This window comes from Zea mays, chromosome 5, assembly GCF_902167145.1.
Source record: "Zea mays cultivar B73 chromosome 5, Zm-B73-REFERENCE-NAM-5.0, whole genome shotgun sequence".
NCBI classification, from domain to species: Eukaryota; Viridiplantae; Streptophyta; class Magnoliopsida; order Poales; family Poaceae; genus Zea; species Zea mays.
The window spans coordinates 196,773,726-196,789,570 of NC_050100.1; the positions used below are offsets into that span (position 1 = coordinate 196,773,726).

The window sequence follows — 15,845 nt, forward strand, 5'->3', positions numbered from 1 at the left end:
TTTTAAAAAAATATTCTCTATTTTTTTATAGATCATTCTAAAATATTCTATTCTCTATATCTTCACTTTCTCCAACAATATCCTCTATATCTCATCCTCTATATTAAATAATCAATTAAAATCACTATTTCAGCGTCCCCTCCACGTGGGTCCCATTTATTCAGAGCCTACAGCCTCGTACCACTCCGACTTGTTGTCTTGCAGCTTCGAGCGATAAAGGATCCGTCAAATATAGCAGCTAAACAACGTTCGGTATATTTTAGCGTTTGGTTTATCACTTGCTGCTGGAGCGGTACGGGACGCTGCCGTCCGCTAGATATATCGGACAGAAGGCTTTACAGGAGCTTGCTGGAGGTAGCCTTACGGCCCTTACCACATATATATCAAGATTCGTGAAAGCCACGGAATGAGAAGGAGAAACGAGGAAGGTGTTGTTGACCCATGCGAATCTCGAAACAGTTTTAGACAGCCTCGCGCTCCCGAAACCTAGAATCATTGTTTGCGAGACCTGACCTCCAACTCCAATAATGCAGCACCAACCAACAACAGTGCATCTGGTAATATCTTCGATCATGTTAGATCGTGGGACGCAGTTGAGAAGGGGAGCAAGATTCTTGCGTCTGAACCACCATTCTAACGATCGTACCGACAGCGATGGCCAATGGGGCAATCTGCGGAAACTGTAGACTTTCCGGTAAACGACCGATTCTCAAATGAGGTGGACATCGAAGTTCTGTCAAAATTCACTGCGGCGCTCGCGGAGCCCAGGCCCCAGGCTCACAAAGAGAGAGAGAGAGACCTTTTTGCAGTTTACGTCACGGCCGCAAGGTACACGTCCGTCCCTTTCCAAGCCAGCGTGGGTGGGCGGCGCGATCCCCAGCCGATCCGAACGGGCAACGGGCGCTGCGCGCTGGGGTCGCCCGAATCCAACCACTCCAGCCAACCAACGCGCGAAATGGCGAAACGATTGCAGTGGGAGGGAGGGAGACCCTGATTGGCACGGACGGCCACCGCCGTAACCAATCATTCCTCGGCCTCCCAAACCTTCATCCTTTTTATGCCAACCAAAACTCCACCCTCCTCTCGAGCCCGAGCCCATCTGATCCTCCGATTCAGTTCTTCTCCCCCTACCAAAAGGCCGAGCCCCCCTCAGGCCTCAGCTCCGCCTCCGCGCTGCCAACCATACTCGTCAAGCCGTCACACTTTGTCTCTCTCGTGCCCCGATACTCTTTTTCTTTTTTTTTCTTTTCTTTTTTTTTTTTTTTTTGCTTCCGGGAGCAGCAACCGTCGCCGTGGCCCCGCCTTGGATATTCCATCAGTTTTCGGGTTCTTGGATAGGAGAAAGCGGGGCGCTCAATTCCCCCCCTCCTGATCCTTGTTCCTTGATCGCCGCCATGAGCAACACGCTGCTTCGAGTCTACCCTTCCGACCTGAAGATGCCATGTAAGTGCTTATATTATATGGATATCCTAGCTACCGTTCTTCAGCATATCGGACTGATCGGGTCCTCGCTGCCGTCTGTGTGTTTGATGCCGTGAGCAGTCGAGCTCAGGAAGCAGAACTCAGCGTGTCTTGAGCTCGTCAACAAGACCGACCGGTGGGTGGCTTTCAAGGTGGCAAATTTGAACGAATCTCGTTCTAGTGAAAGGTGCAACCTTGCGCATCGGAGTCAGGCTAAAGTGACTGGTTTTTGTCTCCCCGTGTATCTCTCCGAATCTGCAGGTCAAGACGACGAACCCTAGGAAGTACTCGGTGCGCTCTGCCTCCGGTGTCGTGCCGCCCAGGGGATCCTGTGGCATCACAAGTGCGTCGTCTGCTTCGTGTTTCTTTGTCGTATGGTCTGATCAATCGTTCTCATTGCTATATATTCTGATGAGATTGGTGTAGTAACGATGCAAGCGCCCAAGGAGATGCCCCCGGACTACCACTGCAAGGACAAGTTTCTTGTTCAGAGCATTGCTGTGGAGGAGGGGACGACGCAGAAGGACATTGTCCCTGACATGGTAAATTCTGGTAGAACTCGGGTTTCTGGAGTCTAAATGGCACTGTGCATTGCTTACTTTTACAGTAGTATTGTGTAACGTTAACGTTTGTGGCTTGTAGTTCAGTAAAGCACCAGGTAAGTTAGTTGAGGAGTTCAAGCTGAGGGTGGTCTATGTCCCTGCCAATCCTCCCTCACCAGTGCCTGAGGAAACAGAGGAAGAGGATGGATCTCTTGATTCAGATGTGGACCATGAAGTATCCACGTCCAACTCTGTACGTACTAAATAATCTTACTGCATGTGAGCAAATGATGCCATGTTCGTTCCTAGTGTAATATGATTGGTGCCTTCAATTGTTTTTCAGGCAACAGGACAAGGGAATACATGTAGATCACAAACATCAGATGATGAGGTGTCCCTAGTTCCACCTAAATATCATTTGTCTTTGTGTTCCCTCAGATTCATAAATATGGATCTTGTGCTGATCACCTGCTGCATAGCATATTATCTTAAAAGGACGGATTTAACTTCGGTGTTCATGGAAATACTGTGCTCTAAAAATTCGCAGTAGTAGCCTAATTTCTTTCCTGCTCTGACGTCATCCTCCTCTGGGCGACACGGGCGGCTCCCCATCGACCGCACCCACCGCCGCCGGTCTTCACCCCCGCCGTCGCCGGAGCAGCTCGCCGGAAGTTCGACGAGCAGCGAGGAGGGCGGCGGCGGGACTGCTCTCTCACTCATTTCCCTCCCTTCTTCCACCCACTCCACTCCTCCCTCTTCCTGGAGGTGGCCGGCGACCTGATCCGCCGCTGGGAAGGCCGGATCGGCGGGCTGACTGGCCGGATCTAGGGGCTGGTCGCCGTCCGCCGCTCCTCCCTGCTGGCATGGGCAGGTGGCCTTGTGGCCGCAACCATGGTGGCTCGTGCGGCTAGCCCGTGGCGGTAGTGCCCGCGCTCGCGTGGCCATGGCCGTGGCTGGCCGGCGACGTTGGCGCCCACGCACGCGGCCGGCCCGCTGCGGCGGCGGCGTGGCTCGCTTGTGCTTGTAGCGTGGTGCTTGGATCGGGGGCGTTGGTGGATCTGCGGCTGCCAGCGGTGCCTTCTGCAGGTGGTGGGTCATGGTCGTGGGGCTGGGGGCCGGATCTTGAGCCTCTCCGGCTAGATTTATCTCTCCGCCTCTCGTTTCGGCCTGTGGTGTGGGCAGGGCCGGCTGGCTCCGTGCGTTGCGGCGTGTGGTGGGAGGTCCTGCGACGAAAGCCATGCTCGCTTGCAGGCGGACAGCGGTGACGCCCGCGGGCGCCACCCCTACCCTATCGAGGGTGCCGTCTTTGGACCTCTCGCCCCATGCGGGAACCCTCGCCTTGGCCTTCTTAGGTCTCTCGCTGGTGCTCGACCGGCGTTGGGGCTCTGAGGGTTGGGGCTGGTGGGTTGGTGCGTCGGTGGACGGCAGAAGGTGACAACACGCGATGGCTTGGCGGGGTGACATCGGCGTGGCTGACCTTTCAGCTTTCTTCTTGGTGCTGGCGATCTACACTGCTCTGCTAGGTCTTCAGAGGAAACTTTGCTTGGTTTGTACCAGGCGGGCGGCGACGACTTTTCGACGTCGTTTCTCCTTCTTGAAGGTGCGGCCCAGAAGACCTGCAGTTTGTGTGTTCGTTCGTGTTGTGGAGGCTCTTCGTCGCTCCGCTTGGCTCAATGGTGTCCGTGTTGTGGAGGCTCTTCGTCACTCCGCTTGGCTCGATGGTGTCCGGGCCTTTGTCGCTTTAGGCGTCTGCTCGCTCCCGGAGTTCGACGTTGTGGATCTTTGCTCGTGGTGAAGAATCGGAGCTGCCTCGTGTGGGTGTGTTGAGGCTTGGCAACGATGGCGCGCCGCGGTCTTATTCCTTGCGTCGGTGTCTGAATGTAAGCGTCGTCGAGTTGCTTTGGCAGTGTGCGGCTCGTCTTGGGAAGTCGGAGCTGCTCGTCTCTTGTGTTTGAGTTTGGCAACGATGACTCTAGATGTGTTTGTGTGTGGGGACTGTCATTGTCTAAGTTGTTTGTTAGGTCGTTCGCCGGTTTTTCTACTGTGCGTTCTGTGTAGGTTTTAGGCCCGATTTTCCAAAAAACTGGGTCAATTCCATTCTTCTTAATTGAGAGGCAGAGCTCCTACCATCACGTTAAAAAAAATCGCGGTAGTTCTTTCTTCTTTTTTGATGCTATTGATTACACTGAATAGTTTAGTTTTCATGAAATTTTATCATAATACCTGCACCCCTCCTCGCTCAACCAGAAAACACACACAAAAAAGAGGACAGAAAAAACCTATCATTAGAAGAAACATGCTCCTGGATAACTGTAATGTGAACACCTTTCTCTTTACAAGTTATTGTATCAGAATGACATTTGACAATTGACAGATTTGATTCCTTACATTATTTCTACCATGATTGTCGGCACCATTAGCCTAAGACGTTAGAATTTCAAATATTTGTCTATGTCTGCCCTGAATGTTATCCTTGACATGCCACTGATTGTTTTGTGACTCTTCAGGATGATTCTACATCCAAGTTGGAACTGGAAAGAAGATATGCAGAGGAAAACAAGAAGATTCAGAAAGAGCTGGTAGGATTTTTTTTCTTCTGATGTGTTTATCTCTCTATTTTTTAGAAATAAGAGTATTTTAGGAGAATAGTAGCTTTATTTATTCCATATTTACATTATTTTTCTTAAGAAATCATTTTTTTTTTGGAAAACTTCAAATTACACATGTTTGGCCTATCTCTGGATAACCCTCTGACATTTGGTTTGATTTACTCGCCCAACTATTTCACTATGTCCAATTTATCTCTTAACAAGATTTTTTTTCTCCACATATTTGAGTTTTAATTTCAAATTCTGAGGTGAAAGCGGACACCACAATCTATGTTAAAAATACATTATGAATTTTCTATCATCATCTTTCATACAATTTTGTGTCTCCACTGTTAACTTATTATTTATTTGATATTCTTAACTGTCAAAATAATGGAAAAAATATAATCTATTTTTAACATATAAACTATGATGTTTGCTATCACCTCACATAGAGAAAAAACAAAAAGTGGACCAAGTTAAAATAGTTTGGGGAGTAAATCAAACCGAGATTAGTTTAGGAGTTATCTAGATATGGGACAAACTTCATGAGAGTAATTAAACTTTAGGAGAGTAATTTAGGCCTTTTCCCTTTATACTCTTATGTGATAGTTTTATAAGTTACATAATAATTTTGGTGCTTTACGGTTTTAATTCTTTTAGAAAATGAAATATTTAAACATTTAGGAAACAAATGAGGAATATGTTTTTATCATCCTGATAATGCATAGAAGCCGGTTAAATTATTGCTACATTAAGAAAATCAACGAGTTCAACAAGGTACTTTGAATATTTGGGGACTATCAAACACCTAGCTTTTCTACCAACTTATATAAAAATCATTTTAGTCAGAATTGTACAAAAATCAACGTGAACACAGAATTGGTCAAGTGAAACATTTCTTTTCTGCATCATAAACCCTATAGACTCTTTTATCTTTCTACACACGTAATTTTCACGATACTTAGATTCTCTACAGTCAGATTTTTTCTAAGTTAGAAAATAGGCCCTTCCTTGTTTCCAGCTTTGGTTTCTGATCACTAACGGTAGAAGCCGCTCTTTTTCAGGATCTCCTCCGGAAAACAAAGGCGTCTCCTCGGGGCTTCTCTGCGTTTGTGCTGCTTGTCTTCTTGTTATCCTCACTTCTTGGATACCTGATGTTCGGAAGCAGAGCTTAGCAAGTTAGCAGCTAATGGCTGCACATCATTTGCGGCACCGGCAGCGGCACGGCTCTTTTAGTACAGTGTACAGATATATACATTAATAGCGAAGTAGTCAGTACATAACAGATATATAGGGCTTTCTTGGGTTTCAAGTGTCCATAGGAATATATCTTCAGTTTTGAAATATGTGTGAGTAACCGTTCATGTTTATACTCTATCATCCAAATATATGATGTTTACTATATAATAAAGCTATAAAAGTGAGACAAATCAGTGTTGGAGAAAGACAAATTATGGCCTTGAAACTCATGGAGAAAGACAAATTATCACGTTATTTAAGTTAACACGCCAAATTTCCTCTACCTAATAACATTGCTATTACTGTAGCTGTATGCAGAAAGTATAAACACCTAGGTGCTAGGCTGAGCCTCATCGCCTAGCATTTAAAAAAACATTGAGTATTTGCTGACTGAGGTATACTTTGAGAGTTGGGCTTAGATATGTTACAGATGATGCTAATATATGACTTTCTTTGAGGGGTCCTCGTAAACCAATCGGGCATTGCCCCAACTATCCTTGATTTTATTTGTCTGTTCTGCTGTAGCCATGTATCCATTGTTGTCGTTGAGTACCTTTGCCACGGTTTAGTTAGTTATCTCACTGCGAGTTGTCCTCCATCTTGAACTGTCGTTACTCACATGTGATGTTGTATCATATTTTTCTTCATCTATCGCTTTCGATCCTTGTAAATTATTGGTTCCATTAAAGGCTCTTTGCATTGGGGCATTCATTTGGTAGTCATGTATTTAGTTCAAATTTATATTAAGTTCCAGTACGTTCTGGTTGAATACCCCATCTTAACTCTACATGTTTAATGATTTTTATTTCCTTTTTTGCTGGTCTGATTCTATGTTTGCCCCCATTGCTGCTTCCTAAACCTGCAATATTCATTTCAGCCTTTAATTGGCACTCAAAGTTCAAGATAGCTTGCTGTAGACCATCGGCTGCACAGATGATTGATGATGAGGTCAACTTTGGTAATATCTTTGATGCCTCAGAAGAAGTTCAGGTTACTGCAAAGTTTGGTCCCAAGCAACGGCCCAAAACCCGAAAAACAGCTCTATCATCCAGATCTGCAGCGCCTAATCCTACTGAAGAAACCGGAGATAGGAAAGTAGGAACCTTCAGTCAAGTCAATTCTTCTAAAGAGCTTACCAGCCAAGAAAGGACATCCTTGATGTGCCCTAGTACTGAGTCAGTTGATATTATCGCTGGTTCTCATAGTATTCTCGATACACCATTGGAAGATGCATTGACAGTTCCCCAGGGTTCTCTGTCTGGTGCTTCTGCTGCAGATAGGACTTCTCAATATGGTGAGCACAATGATGATCCTTCTAAGTTAGCTACACACCAAGAAAACTTGGTGGTTTCAGATATCAACGTCCCACCTAACAGTTCATGTAGCAAGGCTATTGATGATATAGTTGAATTTGGGGACATGTGTGATGTGCAAATTGAAGAGGAAAGAGTTACAAAGTTCCAACCAAAGGTGCAAACGAAGCTCCTTAAGGAAATAGCCAAATCTCGGAAGACTAACCAAAAGGTGGAAACTTCCACTGTAGATGTGGTTACACAAAATGGAAAGGGCAATAATATTCAGACAAGGCTCCATGGCGATCCGGTACAGGATCCTAAAAGTCATGAAAGTGTGCAGATCCCAGATTCTGAAGGATTATTAGCAACTGATAATAGTAAAGGTTGCAATTTAGCTAACCTCAACAATCTCCTTGAGGAGTCAGTCCAAGAGGAAACAATAGCTAAGTTTCGTTCTGATTTGCAACCAAATCTCGGGAAGGCTTCATCCCAGGTTGCTGCGATTAAAATTAATGTTGTTGCTGTTGCTCCAATAGTTGGAGTTTGTGACAGCAACAATGACATGTACAAAGAACCTAAAGATCAAGAAACCATCACTGGTCCAGTGGCTTGGTCACCACAGGTTATATCTACTTGGTTTCCTTAAATAATTTGTGGCATTTCATATAATAGCAAAAAAACTTACTTAATCAGCTGCTATTGATATTATAGGCTGTGCATGCTGATGTTGATTTAGACAATCACAATGAACCAATTAATCCTCCTATTGATGGTACTCAATCAATGTTTGGCGAAGTCCCAGGTACAGCTTTTACAGGTGAAACTTCTTTCTTTCGATGTACTGTGTGTTCTTTACTTTGAACAATTGCAGTGCGGATGACCTCATTGTTGTTTACATTTGACTATTTGAGGGCTATTTTTTGTGGACAAACATTTCACTAGATTAAATGGTATTGAAATTACTTTTGTTAGATGTGTGATATTGTCACAATAATACTTGAGTATGAGCTTTGAGCTCTGTCATGCATGCTTGTGTTTGTGCACAGATGATCAGGTCAATGATTTACTGCTATTTTAAAGCTGCAATTTGTGTATCTGAGCTGTTTTTAGACACAAGTGGTGTTTGCTGAAACAGTTTTTTGAGGTCTAAACTAACGGTTTGTAGTTTCCTTCACTTGCTACCGAAATATTTAACGAACCCTAAACCCTATTTTACTCACTGAAATTTCCATTTATTACAGTTGTATTTACTTTAAGTCTCAACATACTGTAGGAAGAGAAAAGGGAAAATCAAAATCTGTATCTTTTGCTCTATCGGATGTTTCTGGGATAGCTAGCCCTATAGATACCAATTCTGAGATGGGTAACATCGGCGATTCCTGTAGTGACAAATTGACTGATGAAAATTTAAGTAACTCATCTCGTCATATCGCTGAAAAGGTCAGTATAATTCTGCTTAGAAGATGTAATGATCTATATTTACATGGCTACTACAAGGTTTCTCCTTAATCTCTTTCTTTTCCCCTTTCTTTCAGCATTCTATTACCAAGGACCAATATTCAAATGAGCAGGACCATGAGCGGGAGCCACTAGATCATGCTGTTCAACAGCAACCAAAATCGGATGTTGGAGAAAGAGCATCATCTATGAAACGACGTTGCAGGAAAAAGGTGCAAAAAGTTGGGACACCTAATCACACTGTTGATGATTATTTTGGTGAAGACTGTGTCGAACCTTCATTAGCTGAAGAAGATAACGATACTGGTGATCATTACACTACTGGTAATAAGCATAAGGCTAGGAAAAAGTCAAGGGGTGGTGTAGAAGAGTCACAGCAGCAGAAAGCTCAAAAAAATAAAAGCAAGGTGTCTTCACGGGGCCGCAAACGGACCTTGAAGGATGAATCGACAGAGAAGCCTGAGAAGAAGCTAACCCACAGAATACGTCAGAGGATACCAAAAGGTTAGTGGCTCATAAAAAATCAATCTTCACTTTTGGATAATGTGAGTTTTCACTCTTGTATCTTGGGTATCTATTGTTTTAGAGGTTAAGGCTTTACTGGAAACACCTCGTGAGCAGATAAAACCCATGAAGCTTTGTGCATCACATCTCAGGTTGTTACAAGAAGCTAGAGAGCGTGTTGATGTGAGTTTTGTGGCAAATTTTGTTGTTATATTTGTTTTTTGGCTAATTCTAATGATTTTCTTGATGATTTCAGCCAAAAGGGATTCCATCCGGGCCATCCTCTAATACAAGGTATACTTCTTTTTTTCTTCTATTTCTCTATGCATGTTATTATCTAACCAAATTAGACTTGGGACTTTTGGTTGGGCATAAATGAACATATTGGACCAGTGTACCACTCCCTACTTTCCAATTTTCCATCCAAATATGTCATCTAGCAAAATATTTTTGATAGCGTGTTTAGATATCTATCTTTTTGTAAGGGTATATTTTGGTATTCCATACTCTCATCGTTCTAAATTATGATATTCTGGCTTTTCTAGATTCATAGCTTTTGCTATGCATCTAGATATATAGAGTATAAGTTATTTCAAGATGACATTGATGTTGCTCTTGCTGGATCCAGAGTCATTTTTGGCATCCTTCAGATTTTTGGACTGCATCAAAGCCTATCATACTCTGCTAGTGCTATTTATTTCATTCTCGGCATTTCATTTCATATACACCTGTTGAATAGCCAAGACCCTTCCAAAATCAACTTTTGATTGGTTTTGCAGCTTAAAAGCCCCTTTGTGTTATGTATTCCATCCCTGACATTTTATTTTAACACCTGGAAATGCAGCCCAAAAGCCATGATTTTTTAAATGGCTGATTGGTTTGTCTGAATTTAAGTTGAAGATTCAAATATCTAAGACATCCTTGATCAAAATTTAAAATTTTAAAGGTTTAAACAATGGGTACTATGGTTTCATTTTTTTATTTGCATTTATTCGATTCTTTCATTAATATGTTATCTTATGCACAGAAACTTTCAACTAGATGATATGGATGATTTGGGCTACAGAGATGAGGAAGCTAGGTTCTTTGACAACGATATAACAGAGGAGCATGTACAAAATGCAACAAAATTGAACTACCATTCCTACATGAACAAACCAGCCCGGGGAAAATGGTCAAAATCAGATACCGACTTGTTTTATGAGGTTTATTTTTCTTTAGAAATTAAGCGCTTGGAATGCTATATATAATTTCATATGATCTTTGTTCTTCTGCTAAGATGTTATTGTATTAATTTTGGACCAGGGTCTTCGACAATTTGGTATCGATTTTGCAATGATACAACAATTATTCCCTGATAAGACTCGCCATCAGGTGCGGCAGAAATTTAAATCTGAGGAGAGAAAAAATCCATTGCTAGTCCATGATGCTATAGTTCATCGCTCAGGAGGTGAGATGTCGCTTAATTAGTGGGTCAACCTGCATTTTTTTTCTGATCTCTCATTTAGGTCAGTGCTTGTCATTTACCAGTTTCACTTATGTATGCAGATAATTTGTATTTCAAAAAGGTAATTAAGCAGCTCAACATTGAAGATGTTGTGCTGCCAGATATTAAAAGTACACAAAAACAAGATGGTGCATCAAGTGAAAGAGGCCCTGGAAATGAGGTATTTCTTGAAGACATACATTATGTTAATTTTATCTGATTAGATTTATAACATATTTTCTTCGTTTCTAGAATGTACTGGATGATTTAAACGAGGAGGAAAATAGTTCAAATTGGTTGAACGAAGAGCATGACGTACAGATGGCTGATGTGGAAGAAGAGCATGGCGAACAGATGGATGATGTGGAAGAAGAGCGTGATCTTGGAAATGATGGTGGTGATGATGATCTTGGGGATGTTTTTGATTGGTACTAGTTTATGTTAAACATGGATGCGAGCGTGAATATCTGAGTTGGTCTAGCTCTGCATGACAGGGGGTAGTTTTTAGGAAAAAAAAATTCTTTGCATCCGGGATACAAAGAATCTCTTTTAGGGCTGATTTGGTGACTAGGTATCATGAAGGGATTGGAGGAGATTGAGAGCCTCCAATCCCTCAGTGATCCCTTGTCACCAAATGAACCCTTATAGCCTCTAACATCCACCACCTCGTGGTCCATATAAGGGCTTGTTCGGTTATTCCTGTTCATGTGGATTAGATGAGATTGGAAAAAAATATGAAGGATTTTAACTTAAACCCATCCAATCCACATGGATTGAGAGAAAAACGAACAAGCGCTAAATAGAAGAAAAATAAATTACTATTGGATTAAGTTGTAAATTTTGATCTGTTTTTGTGGACCTTTAAGTGGTGTATGTGAGTGGCTGTAAAAGAGTGTGTTTGCATCTGGGATATACAGATTTTTTACCCCAGTTTTTAGATTTTGCCACAGTTGTACGGTTAGAATTGTTCGGCTGGACTATCGCTTGGACTATCTTGCGCCTCCAAAAACACTGCAATACTCGAAGAGCGATGAGTCACCCGACAACATATCCAATTAGCATGATTACAGTAGGCCACTAGATCAAAGTACCTTTAATATAGCGAAGAATGTTTCATCAGATCTAGATGAGGTTCACGAGAGCCAGATAAGGTTCATGAGAATCATGTATGAAGAGATATATTTCATGAATCACGTAGGTAATGTCTGAACGAGTGAAGGTAAGATACTGAAGCTACAAAGTAGATACCATCAAGTGGATAACCATCATGAGACAATTTAATGAGGACAAACTCTTTTTCTCCTAAATTATACAATCAACCATATAATTCTAAAAATCTAAACAAAGCAAGTAATTATTTCAACAATGCTATATAAGAGAATGAACATATGCTAAGCTTTTCTCACACTTAGATACTTAGATGAGTAAAATCTTCAATTATTATAGAAAAGATTGGACAGTAGACAATACCTTCTCTCTTTAAAGTTTATGGCGCTATGAACAACACTCCTCTCTATTTTTAGCACTAGGTGAAGTAGGAATAGGGCTTATGGAACAATATCTATTGACGACACCAACATGTACTAATGCATTCTATGAGGACATGACCGGTAAAACAGATACTGACACTTAAATTATTACTAGGACGATGCCCGTGCGTTGCAACAGCGCATAAAATTCAATAAAATTTCACAAGCTTTAAGCAAGACCAAGAAAAAAGATCAAAAGGACATTGTATATGACACATATGTAAACAATGCAGAGGTTTCCTTTGACAATATTTTTTTCTTCCTTAAGTTTGACCAATGAATAAAACAGAGGTTTCCTTTGCTGACAATGCGCAAATTCAGATGGCATACATAGTGTGCATATGCCACTTATGTAAATCAATAGTATAATCAGATCTGAGAAAGAAAAGCTACCAAGAAGATCATTCCAACAATAGAAGGGGTCCTAGCAAGTAGGAACAAAAATATACAAAAGGATTTGATTAGCATTTAGTAGCCTCTCTTCCACGACATTATCATCTGTGATTGTCCTCAATTGATCTCTGGTGCGTTGCTCCACTACCTCATCTTGATCTTGTAAAAAACACCTTCTTCGACTTCCTGCCACCATGATGTCCTCTCACAATTGTTCCACGGCAAGGCCAACCTTGGTTGCACCCAGTATGCTACCAACACCTTCTTGCTCCACCACCTCTCGATCAAGTGAAGCTCGAGCCGACGCAATAGATTCAATATTGTACCACCAAATTGATCTTTCAATTTGAGTACCTATTCGTAAGATGATAAAGGAATGGAATAAGCATCAAACCTAAAAATGATACATTAGGTGTAAGATCAGCACATGATTGATAGTGAGAGGGAAAAATGTTTCAAACAACTGAGTGCAGGATCAACACAAAGGTTTGCTCAAAGTTGAGGAGGTTCAAAACCTTTTGCTCAAAGTTAAGGAGGTTCTTTATCATGTTACAAAAAAAAGATAACAAGAATCATTGCTATTACAGGACGATAGTCATTATGGTACTTTTTCTGATGGTGAATATCTGGTATAGCTAAAAAGTGTCTCTGGTGTGGCTTCACATAACTAACAGAAAATTATGACCGGGGTGGAGACCATAATAGAAAAAATAACTTTGTAGACAGGGAAATATTTTCGTGATTTTAAAAAAATTAAAAGTGCAGCATATAAAACCTAAAAACTAAATACAAACGCCAACTACAAAATTTAGAAGACTGTCATACAGGCTAGCAAAATCAATGAGTTGAGCTACCATTTGTATCGCCCTATGTATATGTTTTATATATTATTTTACTATTGGGGTTGTCATACCATGCTGAATGAAAACTAAAATAGCCGAGCATTCTGCATCATCCTTATATGAGCATATAGCTAGGTAAACCATAGACTTATACTGTTCATGGCACCACACAATTGGCCAAACCCTTCTTTTGTTACTACCTAGGTTTTTTGTCATGCTGAAGGTTTGATAAAAAGAACTGCAATTTTAAGGTCTAAAGTTGTCCCATTTGCCTTTAATTAATTTAAAAAACAAGTTATAGCAGGTATCCAAGTGTTCCCGTTACTGCTTCGGGATAGTCATATTCCTATTACACATTTGATATTTTATGGTAATATTGCAGAAGCATATCATATACATGTCCAAATCTATGCTCCCAAGTTTTCCCCCTGCCTATATTTGCTTGTTGTCTTATTGACGTGAAAAATGTCAGACAATAAAAACTGAACACCTTCAGAGTCTGTTCGGAGTATAATATCTCTTTAACACAATCTTCAGTATTTGATTTAATTGTTTATAAACAAAAAGTTGACACACCATAGCTCATATTATCAATTTATAGTCCTACAATATTCATTATACAAGAACCTTGCCAAGTTTGATACCTGAATAGAAGGATTGCAAGTCAATATAATGGAAATGCCTAAGCCATCGAATGCTTCCATCCAAGTACCTTCTGCAAGAGTTTCTCTCAGCCCTTTAGACTTTCCAAATACACTTGTCTGCATCCTAGAAGCTGCTGTATCTAATGGCTGGTAGGAAAGAAGCACATATAAGACCAGGCAGCCAAGATTAATTTTCAGCAAACCTATATCATTAGTTACCTGTGTCACGATAACAGTACAAGCACCAGCAGCAGCTGCAACTAACAAGTTGGCTGTTGTTCCAATAGACTTTGCTCAACTCTTCTCCAAGTAGAGTCTTTTAAAATAGCTATACCCATAAAAATAAAAAAACGAGGAGACAAAAGACTGAACGTTCTTCGTGTTCAGGCCCTGATATAGGGACAAAAATTGCTTTTTACGAATCGCTTCCCAAAAGACATCTGAAAGGTTCCTGAAAAAAAACATTTGAAGCCAATTAGTTTGTGTGGAGTCCTCAAAGAAATAAATTTGCCTTTTACGAATTAGTTTGTGTGGTTCTTGAAAAAACATTGCCTTCAAATGTAACAACACTCATGACATTTGCCTTTAATTAATTTAAAGCAATGTGAAGTCCTCAAAGAACCAGGACAACACTCATGATTTTTTATAACAAAGGGAATTGTTTATCATCAATTCATTCTAAAAGACAAGACAATCAAATGAACTAAGAAAAGCACGAGATATGAAAATTCACATGGAGGCACAGAAGGGGACAATCAAATCTGTAGTTCTTCAGGTTGAGTGTCCACGACAGGCTCTGCGGAGGAAAGCAAGTCATCACTGCCACCTCCAGGCACCAGCACCTTTCCAGGAGCACCAGCGCAGCTCAGAACGGTGCCTGCAAATTCCAAAGCCAGCTCCACTGATAAGAACCAAGAAACCACCAATTTGCAGGCTGCGACGACGAGGAAACAAAATAAGAAGAAAACGAGGAAACCCATCGGCACAGAAATTGGAAGTATCGCTGCAGCGACCGGAAACACTAACGCATATCGCCGCAACAAAATGCAGGATCTGAGTTTAGGAACCGCGCTCGATGGCTTCCACTGGTCGAAATACAGACATAGGAATAAGAAAAAAAAATGCGTGCACGTATGAGAACCAGAACCACTCAGGATCCAGGCCAGCACAAACGTCACACAAGCGTAGAGGGAGAAAAGCGAAAAAGAGCCAGCGACCAGCCGACTAAGAATAGAGGGGGAGGGGTAAGCGAGCGAGCGAGGGAGCGAGCCGTACGAGAGAAGGCGTCCTTCCTCCTGAAGAGCAACGACGGCAAGTCCACCGCACTCCTCCGCTCCCCGCCAGATCGCGTTGAGCCGCCAGGCCGCACGACCCCGAGCCTTGCGCCGGACACAGCGAACAACGCCATCCCGCGCCCCACCCAGCAGCAGATCCCAGTCCAACCACCCGCACGTACGCACGCGCGCACTCCTTCACCCGCGCAGCCCACGGGAAGCGAGTGTGGGGAGTGGCGGCCGAGGAGGAGAGGACGCCGAGGAAGATCCGCTACAACCGGCGACGCCATCCCGCTAGCCCGCTACCTCGTCTCTCGCGAGGTGGGGCAGAGGAGAGGGAGGCGTCCGCGCCCGTCGCGGATTTGAGGGCGCGGCGGATGCACGATTTGGGGAGAGGAGGAGGAGGTGGTGGACCTTCCATCCGCGCGATTTGGTGGAGCAACCTTCCATCCGCGGGCGTTGGTGGCGCGGGGTGTGGGGGCGATGCGGCCGCGAGGACGGCGGCGGCGATGCGGGCCGAGCTGGACCTGCGGGGCTGATTTGCGGGAGCGGCGAGGAGCAGGTGGACCTTCCATCCGCGCGATTTG

The 15,845-nt window shown here is 42.8% G+C and overlaps 3 protein-coding genes across 3 annotated transcripts; 2 read left to right on the plus strand and 1 right to left on the minus strand.

Annotated features, from left to right (window-relative positions):
• Positions 1 to 1,090: 1,090 nt before the first annotated feature.
• LOC100191760 (vesicle-associated protein 1-3) lies at positions 1,091 to 6,024 on the plus strand. The gene is made up of 6 exons (NM_001385239.2): positions 1,091 to 1,443; positions 1,543 to 1,613; positions 1,723 to 1,804; positions 1,888 to 2,003; positions 4,511 to 4,582; positions 5,659 to 6,024. The coding sequence occupies exons 1-6, from the start codon at positions 1,395 to 1,397 to the stop codon at positions 5,767 to 5,769; spliced, it is 501 nt and encodes a 166-aa protein (NP_001372168.1). The 5' UTR covers positions 1,091 to 1,394; the 3' UTR covers positions 5,770 to 6,024.
• LOC100304161 (transcription factor TFIIIB component B'' homolog) lies at positions 2,556 to 11,503 on the plus strand. Its single transcript, NM_001350089.1, has 11 exons — positions 2,556 to 4,582; positions 5,659 to 7,750; positions 7,840 to 7,945; positions 8,402 to 8,568; positions 8,664 to 9,090; positions 9,173 to 9,273; positions 9,347 to 9,384; positions 10,118 to 10,295; positions 10,396 to 10,540; positions 10,639 to 10,757; positions 10,829 to 11,503. Exons 2-11 carry the CDS (start codon positions 6,629 to 6,631, stop codon positions 11,009 to 11,011), a joined length of 2,586 nt encoding a protein of 861 aa, NP_001337018.1. The 5' UTR covers positions 2,556 to 4,582; positions 5,659 to 6,628; the 3' UTR covers positions 11,012 to 11,503.
• A 3,236-nt stretch (positions 11,504 to 14,739) lies between these two features.
• LOC118471964 (uncharacterized) lies at positions 14,740 to 15,548 on the minus strand. Its single transcript, XM_035958903.1, has 2 exons — positions 15,260 to 15,548; positions 14,740 to 14,861 (listed from the first exon to the last, which is right to left on the minus strand). The coding sequence occupies exons 1-2, from the start codon at positions 15,546 to 15,548 to the stop codon at positions 14,740 to 14,742; spliced, it is 411 nt and encodes a 136-aa protein (XP_035814796.1).
• Positions 15,549 to 15,845: the final 297 nt, after the last annotated feature.